The 12443-nt window shown below is 38.0% G+C and overlaps 2 protein-coding genes across 4 annotated transcripts in view; both read left to right on the top strand.

Annotated features, from left to right (window-relative positions):
- LOC113939872 (ATP-binding cassette sub-family A member 10-like) overlaps nt 1-2499 on the top strand; it is a 62329-nt gene extending 59830 nt beyond the window's left edge. The window contains 4 exon segments of the mRNA XM_035724424.1: nt 1711-1747; nt 1750-1792; nt 2225-2280; nt 2401-2499. Coding sequence (XP_035580317.1) covers nt 1711-1747; nt 1750-1792; nt 2225-2280; nt 2401-2499 — 235 coding nt within the window.
- ABCA6 (ATP binding cassette subfamily A member 6) overlaps nt 1-12443 on the top strand; it is a 73192-nt gene that overhangs the window by 1417 nt on the left and 59332 nt on the right. The window contains exon 2 of one of the 3 annotated variants that reach the window (XM_027626116.2): nt 1711-1792. The gene's annotated coding sequence lies outside the window, so the exon portion shown is untranslated. Of the gene's footprint in view, nt 1-1710; nt 1793-11733; nt 11998-12443 lie in introns of those variants that run through there. The other 2 variants (XM_027626117.2, XM_027626115.2) reach the window with 2 other exon arrangements.

The raw sequence follows: 12443 nt of genomic DNA, 5'->3' as shown, positions 1-12443 counted from the left end.
GGGGGACAAGGATATTAAGGAAATGAAGATACAAAGAAATGAGGAAATGGCATTAAAGTAGGACTTTAAGACTGAGCAAAGTTTGGCCACTGAAGAATGGGGATAAGAGGTACTCTTGAGAACACAGAATGTGCAAAGAACTTAAGTCAAGATGTACTTTACACATGCAGGGGCGTCTGGGTGACTCAGTTGGTTAAGCGTCTGCCTTCAGCTCAGGTCATTGTCCTGGGACCCTGGGATCAAGCCCCGCATCGTGCTCCCTGCTCAATGCGGGGCTTTGCTTCTCCCTCTCCCTCTGCCTGTTGCTCCCCCTGCTTGTGCTCTCTCTCTCTCTCTCAAATAAATGAATAAAATCTTTAAAAAAAATCTTTATACATGCAGAGGATGGAAAGAAAGCTCATATAGTTGATGTGTAAAGAGATATCCAAGTGGAGATGCCAGAATACAAAGATGTAGGGTTCTGGCTCAGAAGAAAAGGCAATCATCAATGTGGAGCATTTTTACCAAATAGAAGACCATTAAGTTAGGAGAGTGGGTGAAGTCAACAAGGGAGATGGAAAAAGGAGAAGGTCTAGGATGGGCCCCAGGAACTCTCAGTATCGAGCCTGGATTGAGGAAGAAAAGCTGGTGGGGAAACTACCACCACCACAATAACCATAATGACAAATAATTCGAGTGTGTCTAAAACAGCTCTATCCTACAGAATTTCTGCAGTGTTGGAAATGTCCTAAGTCCGTGCTGTCCAATATGGCAGCCAATACCCACATGTGGCCATGGAACACTTCAAATGTGGCTGGTGTGACCAAGAGATTGAATTTTATTTATTTTAGTTAATTTAAATTTAAATAGCCACATGGAGATAGTAGCTAAAATATTAAGCAGAACAGGTCTAGTGGGTTAGAAAGTCATAAATTTTGGTCGTTTCAGGAGTTGAGAGAGTGTGTGTTAGTTTTAAGGAGGATGTCTACAACTTTATTTAATGCTTTTGAGAAGTCTTAAAAATAGGATGAGTGTTTACTGGGTTGTGCAACATGGAGGTCACAAATGAACTTATTTGGGAAGAGAGGAGCTGGAGGTCAAGAAAGAATTTTTTTTTTTTTTAGTAAGAGAAAGTTCAACAGATTTTAATATTATGAGAGATTGAAAATTAAAAGCAGAGGGGAAAATTTGATGAAACTGTTCCAGAGAGCATGTTAAAGTATTGGCTTTTGAAAGTAAGAAATATAGCACGGGAAGAAAGATGGAATGGGCTAAGTATGAAAGATTCTTTATCAGAGTAATTTTTCAGAATTTATCTTGAACATTAAATTGAGAGCAACCAGATTTTTGTTGTTACCAGGTTTTTATCACTAAAGATAAGTTATTTGGCTCAGATTCATGCTCTATCAAATTAAACTATTTACCTTTTTATTTAAAAAAAACTGAAATTTTTAGGGTGCCTGGGTGGCTCAGTCAGTTAAGTGTCTGCCTTCCCTTCAGGTCATGATCATGGAGTCCTGGGATCAAGTCCTGTATTGGGCTCCCTGCTCAGCAGGGAGTCTGCTTCTCCCTCTCCCGCTGCCCCTCCCTCTGCTCCTTCTCTCTCTCTCTCTCTCTCTCAAATAAATAAATAAAATCTTTAAAAAAAAAAGAAAACAAATTTTTTTTTCGCTATCAGTTTCTCCCCAATATTGTAACACTGCAATAAATCTGACTTTTTCCTTCTACCAGATATTCCTCCATGATGGTGTATAAATTACCTGTGGAAAAGATGTTCACCCTCTATCTTGGGCCTTTTTCAAATTAGAGGCAGGTAAGTTTAGACATACTTAGACTTTATCTATTGTGCATATTTTCACATGGAGTATGTACTATATGAGTTCAAGTAGAAAAATTACATAATCAGCCAAAACTTAGAAAATCTCCACTGGATTCGTCTTATATATTCTATAGGGAGTGTAGTGCTGGCTCTACACTCAGGTTTACTCCACCTGATTTTTCCTCTGCTAACAAGGAGACTCAGCTGCAAGTAAGTTAGAATATTCTGCCCTGGTTCCATTGCATGATATTGGAGAATAATTATCAACATGTTGTCCCAAAGAATACTGAGTTGAGCTTCTTGCATCTCCATTTTTATCATAGTCAGAGGTGTGAGGAGCAAGAATGTGGCACCTGGGTGGCTCAGTCGTTAAGCACTTTTGGTGAAAAACATGTAAGCCTTTAATGTCAGTCCCTTTCAATGCAGTGAAACAGACCTTTGATATGGAAGAATACAGCCCCTCTCAGGCTACCTTGGAACAGGTGAGTTTTCTTTAAACCAGTGAGCACCATCCAGGGAGCCTTTGTGTGAATCTCTGTGTACATTGTCTTTCAGAAACACCCTGACATTTTTGTTTCCTTATTTATTTTCTCCCTACTTATGTATTCTTAGAACTCTCTAAAGAACAGGGTCTGGGAAATTTTGATGATGAAGTTGATACAACAGTTAGATGGAAACTCCTCCCACAGGAAGAGGCTTAAAACCCTGAATCTCCTAACATTAGATTTTAGGTCCTACTACATTATTAGTTTCCAGAATTCTAGAACAATCTTCCATATTACCACAGGTAACAAACACACTCAGTAGTTCCAACATTCAATAATGATTAAGAATTTAAATGGTTTTTTATGTTTTAGAATGGAAGGGAGAGGCAAAGATAGGGAAAGGTAGTGAACATTAACATAATCAGACATTATACTAATCACTAATAAGGCCTATTTTTGCTCAGTATTAATTCAAAAATCACATAATATTAATCCAGTTTTTTTTAATTATTTTCAATATAGCTGAATGCTGAGTACATTTTACAAACAAAACTTTGAAGGCGGGGGCGCCTGGGTGGCTCAGTCGGTTGAGCATCCGACTTTCGGTTTTAGTTCAGATTGTGATCTCTGGGTTGTGAGATTGAGCTCTGTGTTGGGCTCTGCGCTCAGTGGGGAGTCTGCTTAAGATTCTCTCTCTCCCTCTCCCCATCCGCAGCCTGCCACTCTCTTTCTCTTTCTCTCAAAAAACAAACAAACAAAACAAAACATTCAGCTGGGGAAGTCCTGAAAGCATGATCAAGCTAAAGGAAAGCCTGTCCCACTCCCCCTGCAGAACCAGCTTGAGGATCCTGTGGAGTGGGGGAAAAAAAAAAAAAAAAACTAGGGAAAATCTCCAGATACTCAGCTCAAGCTATCCCCAGGCCATAGCAGCAATTTAAGTGAAGAAGGCCTTTGTTTCTGAGTGATCTTGTATTTACTCATTTTACAGAAAGAAAGGGAGGGGAAAGCAAAGAATGCGGTTAGCTTACCCCAACCCCCCCCCCACCACACACACAGCAAAAAAAAAAAAAAAAATAGAAAGTTTTTGTTTGTTTTATTTTGTTTTTTTAAGTGATGTGGTTTTGGAATATAGGTGAGGTTCATTGGGGTGAGGTCCAGAGCCGATGACCAAGAAAGAATTCTTCAGACATCTTTGGTGCAAAATGGTGGTTTTATTAAAGCTCCGGGACAGGACCCCTGGGCAGAAAGAGCTGCTGCCCCGGGGTTGTGAGGGGTGGCTGATTATATACTTGGGAGCTGGGGGAGGTAAGGAAAAGGGAGGTTTTCAAAAGGATTTTCATTTGTTAAAGAAGACTCACAGGATACAGGAGGCCTTGCCATTTGACCTCTAGCAAAGTATTAACATTAAGGGGTTAAGACAGTGGGAGCTCCCTGGAGAAACGTCGCACATATCCCACCCAGGAGTTGGGGGTCGTTAGGTTGCAGGATGTCAGCTTATACTTTGTCCTCAGCTAGGCTTCCACTCCCTCATCAAAAGGAATATTAAAGAAATGCCATTTATAACTCATGAGTTCAGTGGTACTCCTGCATGTATGAAATCTCGCTTAACCTATTATTGAATTAATGATGTTATGAAAGACATCAACAAGACAGTTATTAGTAAACAGAAGATCCTATATCAACCAAAAATCTATGAGATCTGTGGCCAGAATTCTAGCATAGATTGATTGATGAAGAAACAAAAAATACCAAAGGTTATTATTTTATAGTGGAAGCTGACATAAAGGAATCCACAGCTTTGAAAGTTGACTTGAGGTTCTTTGTGATACTGAATATTCTACAACATTGCCAGAGGCTATCAGAGATCTGAGGGGGAGGCTTTACCCATTATGTTATAACCTAAGGCCCTTGTGAGCTTTTGAATGGGCCAACAGTAGGGTTTAGGTTGAGAGGCTATTCTTGCAATTTCTTTACATAAATAATCTCATTAGCTTTTAATTTTTTGTTTCTTCTAAAAATGGAACATTTGTGATAAAATGTATATACTTAAAATTTTACTTTATTTCAGCAAATACTTAACCACCTACCATACTCTGTGCTAGGTACATAATACAACTAAAAATTGTTCATGTCTAGTGTTTGTGTTTAATAAACAATGCTGCAGACCCCATACAGTAGCTACAGATGTAGTAATGGAATAAGGTCAAGAAAATAAGGTCAAGGATACTCAGGCCTTTTGGAATTAAAGGTCATTAGTGTCTAAATTCCATCAATGGCATTTCAAGTCTACAGGTAAACTTCCTAGAAGTTGGAATTGGAGACAGTTTACTCATCTGATTATTCTACTTTCCCATCTGACATTAGGGTAGAACTTATGTGAAATGCATTCTGTATAAACCAGTTTATAAATGTCAATCTATAATGAAATTGTACTAAAAGTGTCTTGAGATGGAAAAAATAACATGTACGAGCCAGTTGATAGTGGTAGTGGGCATGGAAAATGAGTGCTTAAATTATAAGAATTTAGCCATGTTTCTCCTCTGCACATGGGGACACTGGTCTATGTCTGTACCATCTATTTGGCAGTTTCATCCCTATAACAGAGAGAAAAAAAGTGTCTTACCAGGCCTTGTGTCCTGGTTATCACTGTCACTATGATGATAATACAGTACATTGGGGACACTGCAAAAAAAAAGGTAACATTGACCTAATCAGGTGCAAGAGAGTTCACCAACAACCAACTGCTGTGCTCACAATCTAGATCCCTACATTATGTGTCCTGAATGAAAAAGATCGTCGGCCAGATGAGAATTGGACTACAGAAAGACTGAAACTTACTTAGTAGAAGAGTCAGCAAAATTTTCTAAAGAAAGAAACACAGCTAATTTCAGAAACAGGGAAGACCTTAAAATACTATTTAGAATTTTGTTTTAGTCACATTTGGGAGTGCTTGCTGAACTTATGATTTTTTTCCTTAAGGACAACTTTATCTCTTTTTGGCAGTTTGCAGAGTGGGGCCTCTAGCAGCTGCACCTACATCATGGGACTGCAGACTTGCGATTACAACGAACAAGCCAGAGTGGTACCAAATCCAGGCAGGGATCATTGGAGATCCATCCCAGAGGTCTGAGCAAGAACAGAGATGCTGACAGTTGGCATACCTCTATAGAGAGGTCTGCAAACTCTTGGTGCTGAGATTTTGTTCTAGAGTAATGTTGGTCTAATCTCGAGAGTGGATCCTAGTCACTATGACCACAAAATGGGCATTTGTACCTGTTCTTCATCAAGCAGATAAGCAATGTACAGAAGCTTATAAGAGGAAAACATACAAAAGGAGAAGAAATAGAAAGCTAGATTTACTGCTGCAGCTAAAATTCCAGGAAACTTGTAGTTCTGATATGCTGCCAAAATTCCTAAGTTTCAGTTTACTTGAAAATTTTCTTTATCTAGAAAGTGAATCGTGAACACATACTTTGTTTTGCCTCAATAAAACTTTGATGTAGTCCTAGATAGCCAAACCTTCCCAAATCCACAACCTTTCTGGACACAGTCAGCTCTCTGCCATGTACTTGAAAGTATAATCTGGGAGCCAATGGACAAAATAAAGTTGACAAGAAAGAAGGGGCATCTACCATCTCCACTTAGGAGTCCACAACCTTTCAAGAGAAAAGCTTACCTTTGCCAGGAGCCACTCCTATATATACACCATCAGTGCCTGACCCTCTCACCCTTCATCATCATTTCCTGGCAAAACCTCAATCTTGGTTAAAGCTGTTTTAAGAGAGGAACATTGGTAAAAAATACACATGAACAAAATAACTAGTCTCACTTTAAATGAATGGCCACTGCCTTGGTTCTGCCTGGCAACTGCACTGCATTCCCCTCATCTATTTACTCTTTCACCAGATTGGATGATTAAATTACTTAGCCACATCTTCCTGCTTCTCAGACGCTAACATCTCTTCTCTTTCACTCTCAGCCGAAGACCTTGCCTCCCACTTGACTGTGAAAATGGAAGCAATTAGAAGTGTTTTCACAAGCTTTCCCACAACCTGAGCAACCAACCAGGTTTCAGCGCACCCATATACTCTAACTTTCTTCCTATTAGTGTGAATGAACAGCATTCCTATATAAAGCCAGTATTCATACCTGTGTATGTGATCCTGTCGTCTCCCCCTTCCCCTGTTCATGAACATACACTGTCAAATGCCTGCCCCTTTCTGCATTTTCTTTAAAATTATAGCTCATAAGGACAGTTTTTAAGTGAAATGGGAGGATTTCTAGTGACCGAGAGTTGAGAAGGACTGTGGTCCAGATAACTTTGGACACCCACAACAAACTCTGAGGAAAACAACGGCAGAGTACCCATGTGAAAATCCCTAGCATTCTCTACTCCATGCCCACTCTGTCTCTGTTCTTTTCTTTTTCTCTTTTCTTTTTTTGTCTCTGTTCTTAACTAACAATTAAAACTGTGAAATCACAACAGATGAAAAGATAAAGATGGTGTACACACACACACACACGCACGCACACACACACACACACACACACACACACAGGAATATTATGCAGCCATAAAAAATGAAATCTTGCCATTTGCGATGACATGGATGGAACTAGAGAGTATTATGTTAAGCAAAATAAGTCAATCAGAGAAAGACACAAGTATCATATGATCTCACTGATACGAGGAATTAGAGGAACAAGTTAGAGGATTATAGGGGAAGGGAGGGAAAAATGAGACAAGACAAAACCAGAGAGGGAGACAAACCATAGGAGACTCTTAATCTCAGGAAACAAACTGAGGGTTGCTGGAGTGGAGGGGGGTGGGAGGGATGGGGTGACTGGGTGATGGACACTGGGGAGGGTATGGAGCACTGTGAATTGTGTAAGACTGATGAATCAAGACTTGTACCCCTGAAACAAATAATATATGTTAATAAAAAAAATAAAAAATAAGTGAAAAAAAAGCAAAAACAAAAAATAAACTCTGCAAAATCACAGATACCTCGGGGTGTCTGGGTGGCTCAGTCAGTTAATCGTCTGACTCTTGGTTGTGGCTCAGGTCATGATCTCAGGGTCGTGAGATCAAGCCCTGAGATGGGCTCTGTGCTCAGTGCAGAGTCTGCTTGAATTCTCTTCCTCTCCCAGCTTGTGTGCATGCTCTCTCTCTCTCAAATAAATAAATAAAATCTTAAAAAAATCATAAGATACCTCTAAGATTCCATTAGCAGAGACTGAAGAAATGTATAAGTTGGTGGGAGGTTATGCCTCCTCTCCCACAAAATATTGTTTACCATCAATAAATAATTAGTACTGACAATTTATCAAACACTTCTGAGACTCAACTCACTGTTTTTTAAAAATTATTTTTTTAAGATTTTATTCTTAAAAGAATCTTAAGATTTGAGAAAGAGCACAGAGGGAGATTAAGAGGGAGAAGCAGACTCCCTACCGAGCAGGGAGCCCAATGTGGGACTCGATCCCAGGACTCAGGGATCATGACCCGAGCTGAAGTCAGACAGCCAGCCGACTGAGCCATCCAGGCACCCCTAAAAATTATTTTTAACTGAAGTACATCTTTTAGTTTTCTTTCAGTCTTGTGTAAAAGGTGAATTCTTTCTGAGGAGATCTTCGTTCCATGCACATTTAAAACTGGGTATAGAATTTGAGGTTGACTGTTTATTTTGTCTCAGCCCTTTGACAACATTATTCAGTTGTTTATGACATCCTTTGGCTAACTGTTGAACCTCAGTTGATAATTTGTCTTTTCTGTTTTATTGTTTTTTAGTATTTCCCTCTCTCCACTCTCCTTCTGTCTCATGTTTTGAAAGCTCACCACAAAAAAGGTTAGTTGTTGGACTTTTGTTTTTAACTCTGCACAGGACACATTCTCTTTTTAATCTGAGGGCTCATATCTTCAACTCTGGAAATTTTTCATCCATCTTATTTTTGAAAATTCCTCTTATTTATTCCTTTTCTTTTCCTTATTATAAAATGCATATTAGATATGTGCTAGACACCTCATTCTGTCTTTCATGTCTTTTAATTTGTCTTTAATATTTTTCCATCTTGTTCTGTCTTTGCACTAAATTTTATATAATTTCTTCAGTTACATTTCTGGTTTATTAATTTTCTCCTCAGCTGTGCCTAATCTGCTATAAAGCTTACCCATTAAATTTTTTTGAAAAAAAATTTTTTATTAACATATAATGTATTAGTCTCCTATGGTTTGTCTCCCTCTTTGGTTTCATCTTGTTTCATTTTTCCCTCCCTTCGTCTATGATCCTCTGTCTTGTTTCTCAAATTCCTCATATCAGGGTGCCTGGGTGGCTCAGTTGGTTAAGCGACTGCCTTTGGCTCAGGTCATGATCCTGGAGTCCCGGGATCGAGTCCCGCATTGGGCTCCCTGCTCAGCAGGGAGTCTGCTTCTCCCTCTGACCCAACCCCCTCTCATGCTCTCTCTCTCTCTCTCTCTCTCTCTCTCTCATTCTTTCTCTCAAATAAATAAATAAAATCTTTAAAAAAAAATTCCTCATATCAGTGAGATAATATGATACTTGTGTCTTTCTCGGACTTATTTTGCTTAGCATAATACCCTCTAGTTCCATCCACATCGTTGCAAATGGCAAGATTTAAATTTTTTGATGGCTGCATAATATTCCATTGTATATATACACCACATCTTCTTTATCCATTCATCTGTTAATGGACATCTAGGCTCTTTCCATAGTTTGGCTACTGTGGACATTGCTGCTATAAACATTGGGGTGCATGTGCCCCTTCAGATCACTACATTTGTATCTTTGGGGTAAATACCCAGTAGTGCAATTGCTGGGTCATAGGGTAGCTCTATTTTCAACTTTTTGAGAAACCTCCATACTGTTTATCCATTAAATTTTTAATCTTAACTATTATTAGTCCCTTTTATCTATAAGCTCTAATGGGTTATTTTCCTATTAGTCTTCCTTGTTAGTGCCTCCTGTTTTAACTAACTTTTATTACTTCTTAATACTAATAGTCTCATTTTGTTCACCTGTTGATTCTCTTTCATGATGGAAATTTTTTTTTAAAGATTTTATTTATCTATTTGAGAGAGTGAGAGCACAAGAGAGCACAAGTAGGGGGAGGGGCAGAGGGAGAAGCAGACTCCCTGGCTGAGCAAGGAGACTGACAGGGGGCTCGATCCCAGGACCCTGGCATCAGGACCTGAGCTGAAGGCAGATGCTTAGCTGACTGAGCCACCCAGGCGCCCCATTTCATGGTGGACTTTGATTATGAGTTTAGCGGCTGGGAGGAATATTTCTTTAACTCTGTTGTCTTGTGCCCTGAATCCTGGACATATCTGTGTAGAATGGTTTGCATCTTCTCTGTGGGGCTCCAGATTAATAGTAAGAGGAGGAGGAAGAAAGGGGAAGGAGGAAGAAGAATAGGAGGAGTATGATTATCAGCAATAAGTAACATTTTTTGAGTTTTTATGATTTTCCAGGATTGTTTTATGAACTTTACTTATATTAATGGGTTTAATCTCCACTGTAACCATACAAACATATACAATTATATCTCCATTTTAAGGTGGGGGGTTTTAAATAGATGGTGCAAAGTCATACAGCTAATACATGGCAGAGCTAGAATTCAAACCCAAGTTTGGCTCCAGATTGCAACTAACTGCTATGATATTTGCTGTGTTTCTAGACATGTTACTATGCTGGGAGAAGAAATTAAGATCCTTATCCTATGTCCTGTATCTGGAATGTTCTACATATACTTGGGCTTTTTGTTTTCTATGGAGGATATATATTTTTTAACCCAGAGATTGGGCAAAGAATATACATCCTTACCCTTCCTTGGGGTAGTCAGTGGTTTTACTAGTTTCTATTCCTAGCACTGAGCAGTCCTGTGAATCTTCTGGATTCATGCACAGATATGAAATCCAGCTTCATAACCCATCAAGTCTAAGTCACAAGGTTATTGAAACACCTCTTTGGACAGCTGGATTGCTGACATACTATTCATAGTTCTGGCTTTAATTTTTCTCTTCATTTTTAATACCTGAGGATGTTCCTTCCTTTCTCTATTTCTTCCGTTGTTTCTTGGTTTCTTTTCTTTATCTTTTTATTTCTTTTTAAGATTTGGTTATATATTTGAACTTTTTTTTTTTTTTGATATATTTTATCCACCATTTCAATGTACTTCTAGAGAGAGTTTGGGTACTTCATTGTATTAGGTTACCATTTATGGGGAAATCTTCAGACTTAAATAAAGAAAATGACCTCCCAAGTAAAAACAAGTCAGAGTAAATAAGTCAAGAAAGAGGAACAAAAAGCCTATATAAGAAACAATGCTAAGAAGTAAAACTAATAAAATATAATCTAAATAATTAGTGATATAGTTGTGAATTTTAATGCAATTGTAAGCAAAGTGAAAATGCCTAAGATAGATTTCTAAAATGGAGTGCATAGGGTGTAAAACAACAACAAAATTAATAAAAACCTGAACTATGTTCCAGTTGATTTAAAAGAAACAGAATTTTTGTTTGGATCATTGACCTATTATTGATACAAAATTTTAACAGTGTTTCTGACCTTCTCCCCCCCCCCCCCCCATGAGACCTTTAGGATATCTTTACTACCTTTGTTTTTTGCCAATTTTTAATGTAAAAGACATTTAATATATTCACTGTTGACTCTTTTTAAAAATAGAACTAATTACCAAGGAGAGAAATATACATATATAATACCATGGCTTAATTTTTTAAAAATTATCTTTTTCTTTTCCAGAACAACTCTCAGCTTTATGATTATTAACATCTGTGGTTTGGGAGCCATGTCAAATATTTGAGATTTCCCAATTCATGGACTTTGGCTTCCTGTTTTGCCATTTACTTTGGCAGGTCAAGAAAAGTTTGCAATTCTTTACAGAGAGAGATAGACTATGCAATGGGAGTTGAATAAATTTTATTTTTTTCCCAGTCTTCATGCACAAAAAATTGACCTGAGTCTTTTTATATGTTTTTTAGTCCTTGGCAACCTGCTTACTTTTATCTTGTTCATATGCCTTCTGAAATTCTGCATCCCCTATGAACAGAACAGAGAAAGGAATTTGTTCATAATTATTCATTTGTCCAAATTAAGTGTTTCTGTGAGGCAGACTATGGGTTGCTTAGCTTTGTCAGGAAAAAAAAAAATTCAGCTTCAGAACATTCTGCCCATTCAGTACCAATTAGTCAAATATATCATTGGCAGTTGTGTTTAGGCATTAGTAGTGAAAAAAAGTAGCTAAAGATTACTCATACACATTTAACTACTTTGTTTGGTTAGTGATTGTTTTTACTTGTTTATTGCACTTTCCCCATCTTGGTCTCATCATGTCCGACAGGCTAGTCCCATTTTCCTTGTTTACCATTTTACCCCTTATCCCTGAAGTTGAAAGGCCAAGTGCACAAACACAGGGTTTGTTTTATTCCCAACCAACCACTGAACCATCATTTCCCTACCAATAATTGGCTTAGGGAAGAAAAGGCAGAAAACAAAACAAGTTCATCATGTGCAGCTTGGTCTGACTACACCCCCTTTCAGAAAGCAGCCTGGGTTAGGCACCCATTTAAGGAATAAATGAAGAAGTAGCAATAAGGAAATTTTAATTGTTGCTGTACACAAAAAGAGAACTGTGCGTTGACAGTGTTTCCAGAGTACTTTCCTAATTTTTCTGACAGTAAGTAATGCTCCGTTTTGTTGTGCTATGCCAAGTATGTGGGTGGACACTGCTAAAAATCGTCTATTTTTCAGATGTTTCTAAATACTCATGTATTATATTGAAGACCTAATGACAAACTTTTTGTATTTATTCCCAACCAACTTTTATTGTGTAGATACAACAGTAGAATATAGGAAAGTAGTAAAATTTGCTTCTGTACTAGCTGAGGGAGAATTGTCTGAATATTTTGTTATGCAAATAAAAAATAATTCTGAGATTAGAAAAACTGAAAAAATTTTTCTCAGCTTATTTGCAAACATTTGGGCAAAATTACTTTCCATGTGATGTCTTTTTCTTTCTTTTTCTTTCTTCCTCTCTCTCTCTCTCTCTTCTTAGTTGGTAGTTTGTTTCCTTAGTTATTTAGGGACTTCTGAATTCAGAAAATTGAGATGAGTTTTTTTGTG

This window comes from Zalophus californianus, chromosome 16 (assembly GCF_009762305.2).
Source record: "Zalophus californianus isolate mZalCal1 chromosome 16, mZalCal1.pri.v2, whole genome shotgun sequence".
Taxonomy (NCBI): Eukaryota; Metazoa; Chordata; class Mammalia; order Carnivora; family Otariidae; genus Zalophus; species Zalophus californianus.
This window is presented reverse-complemented; position numbering and strand designations above follow the sequence as displayed.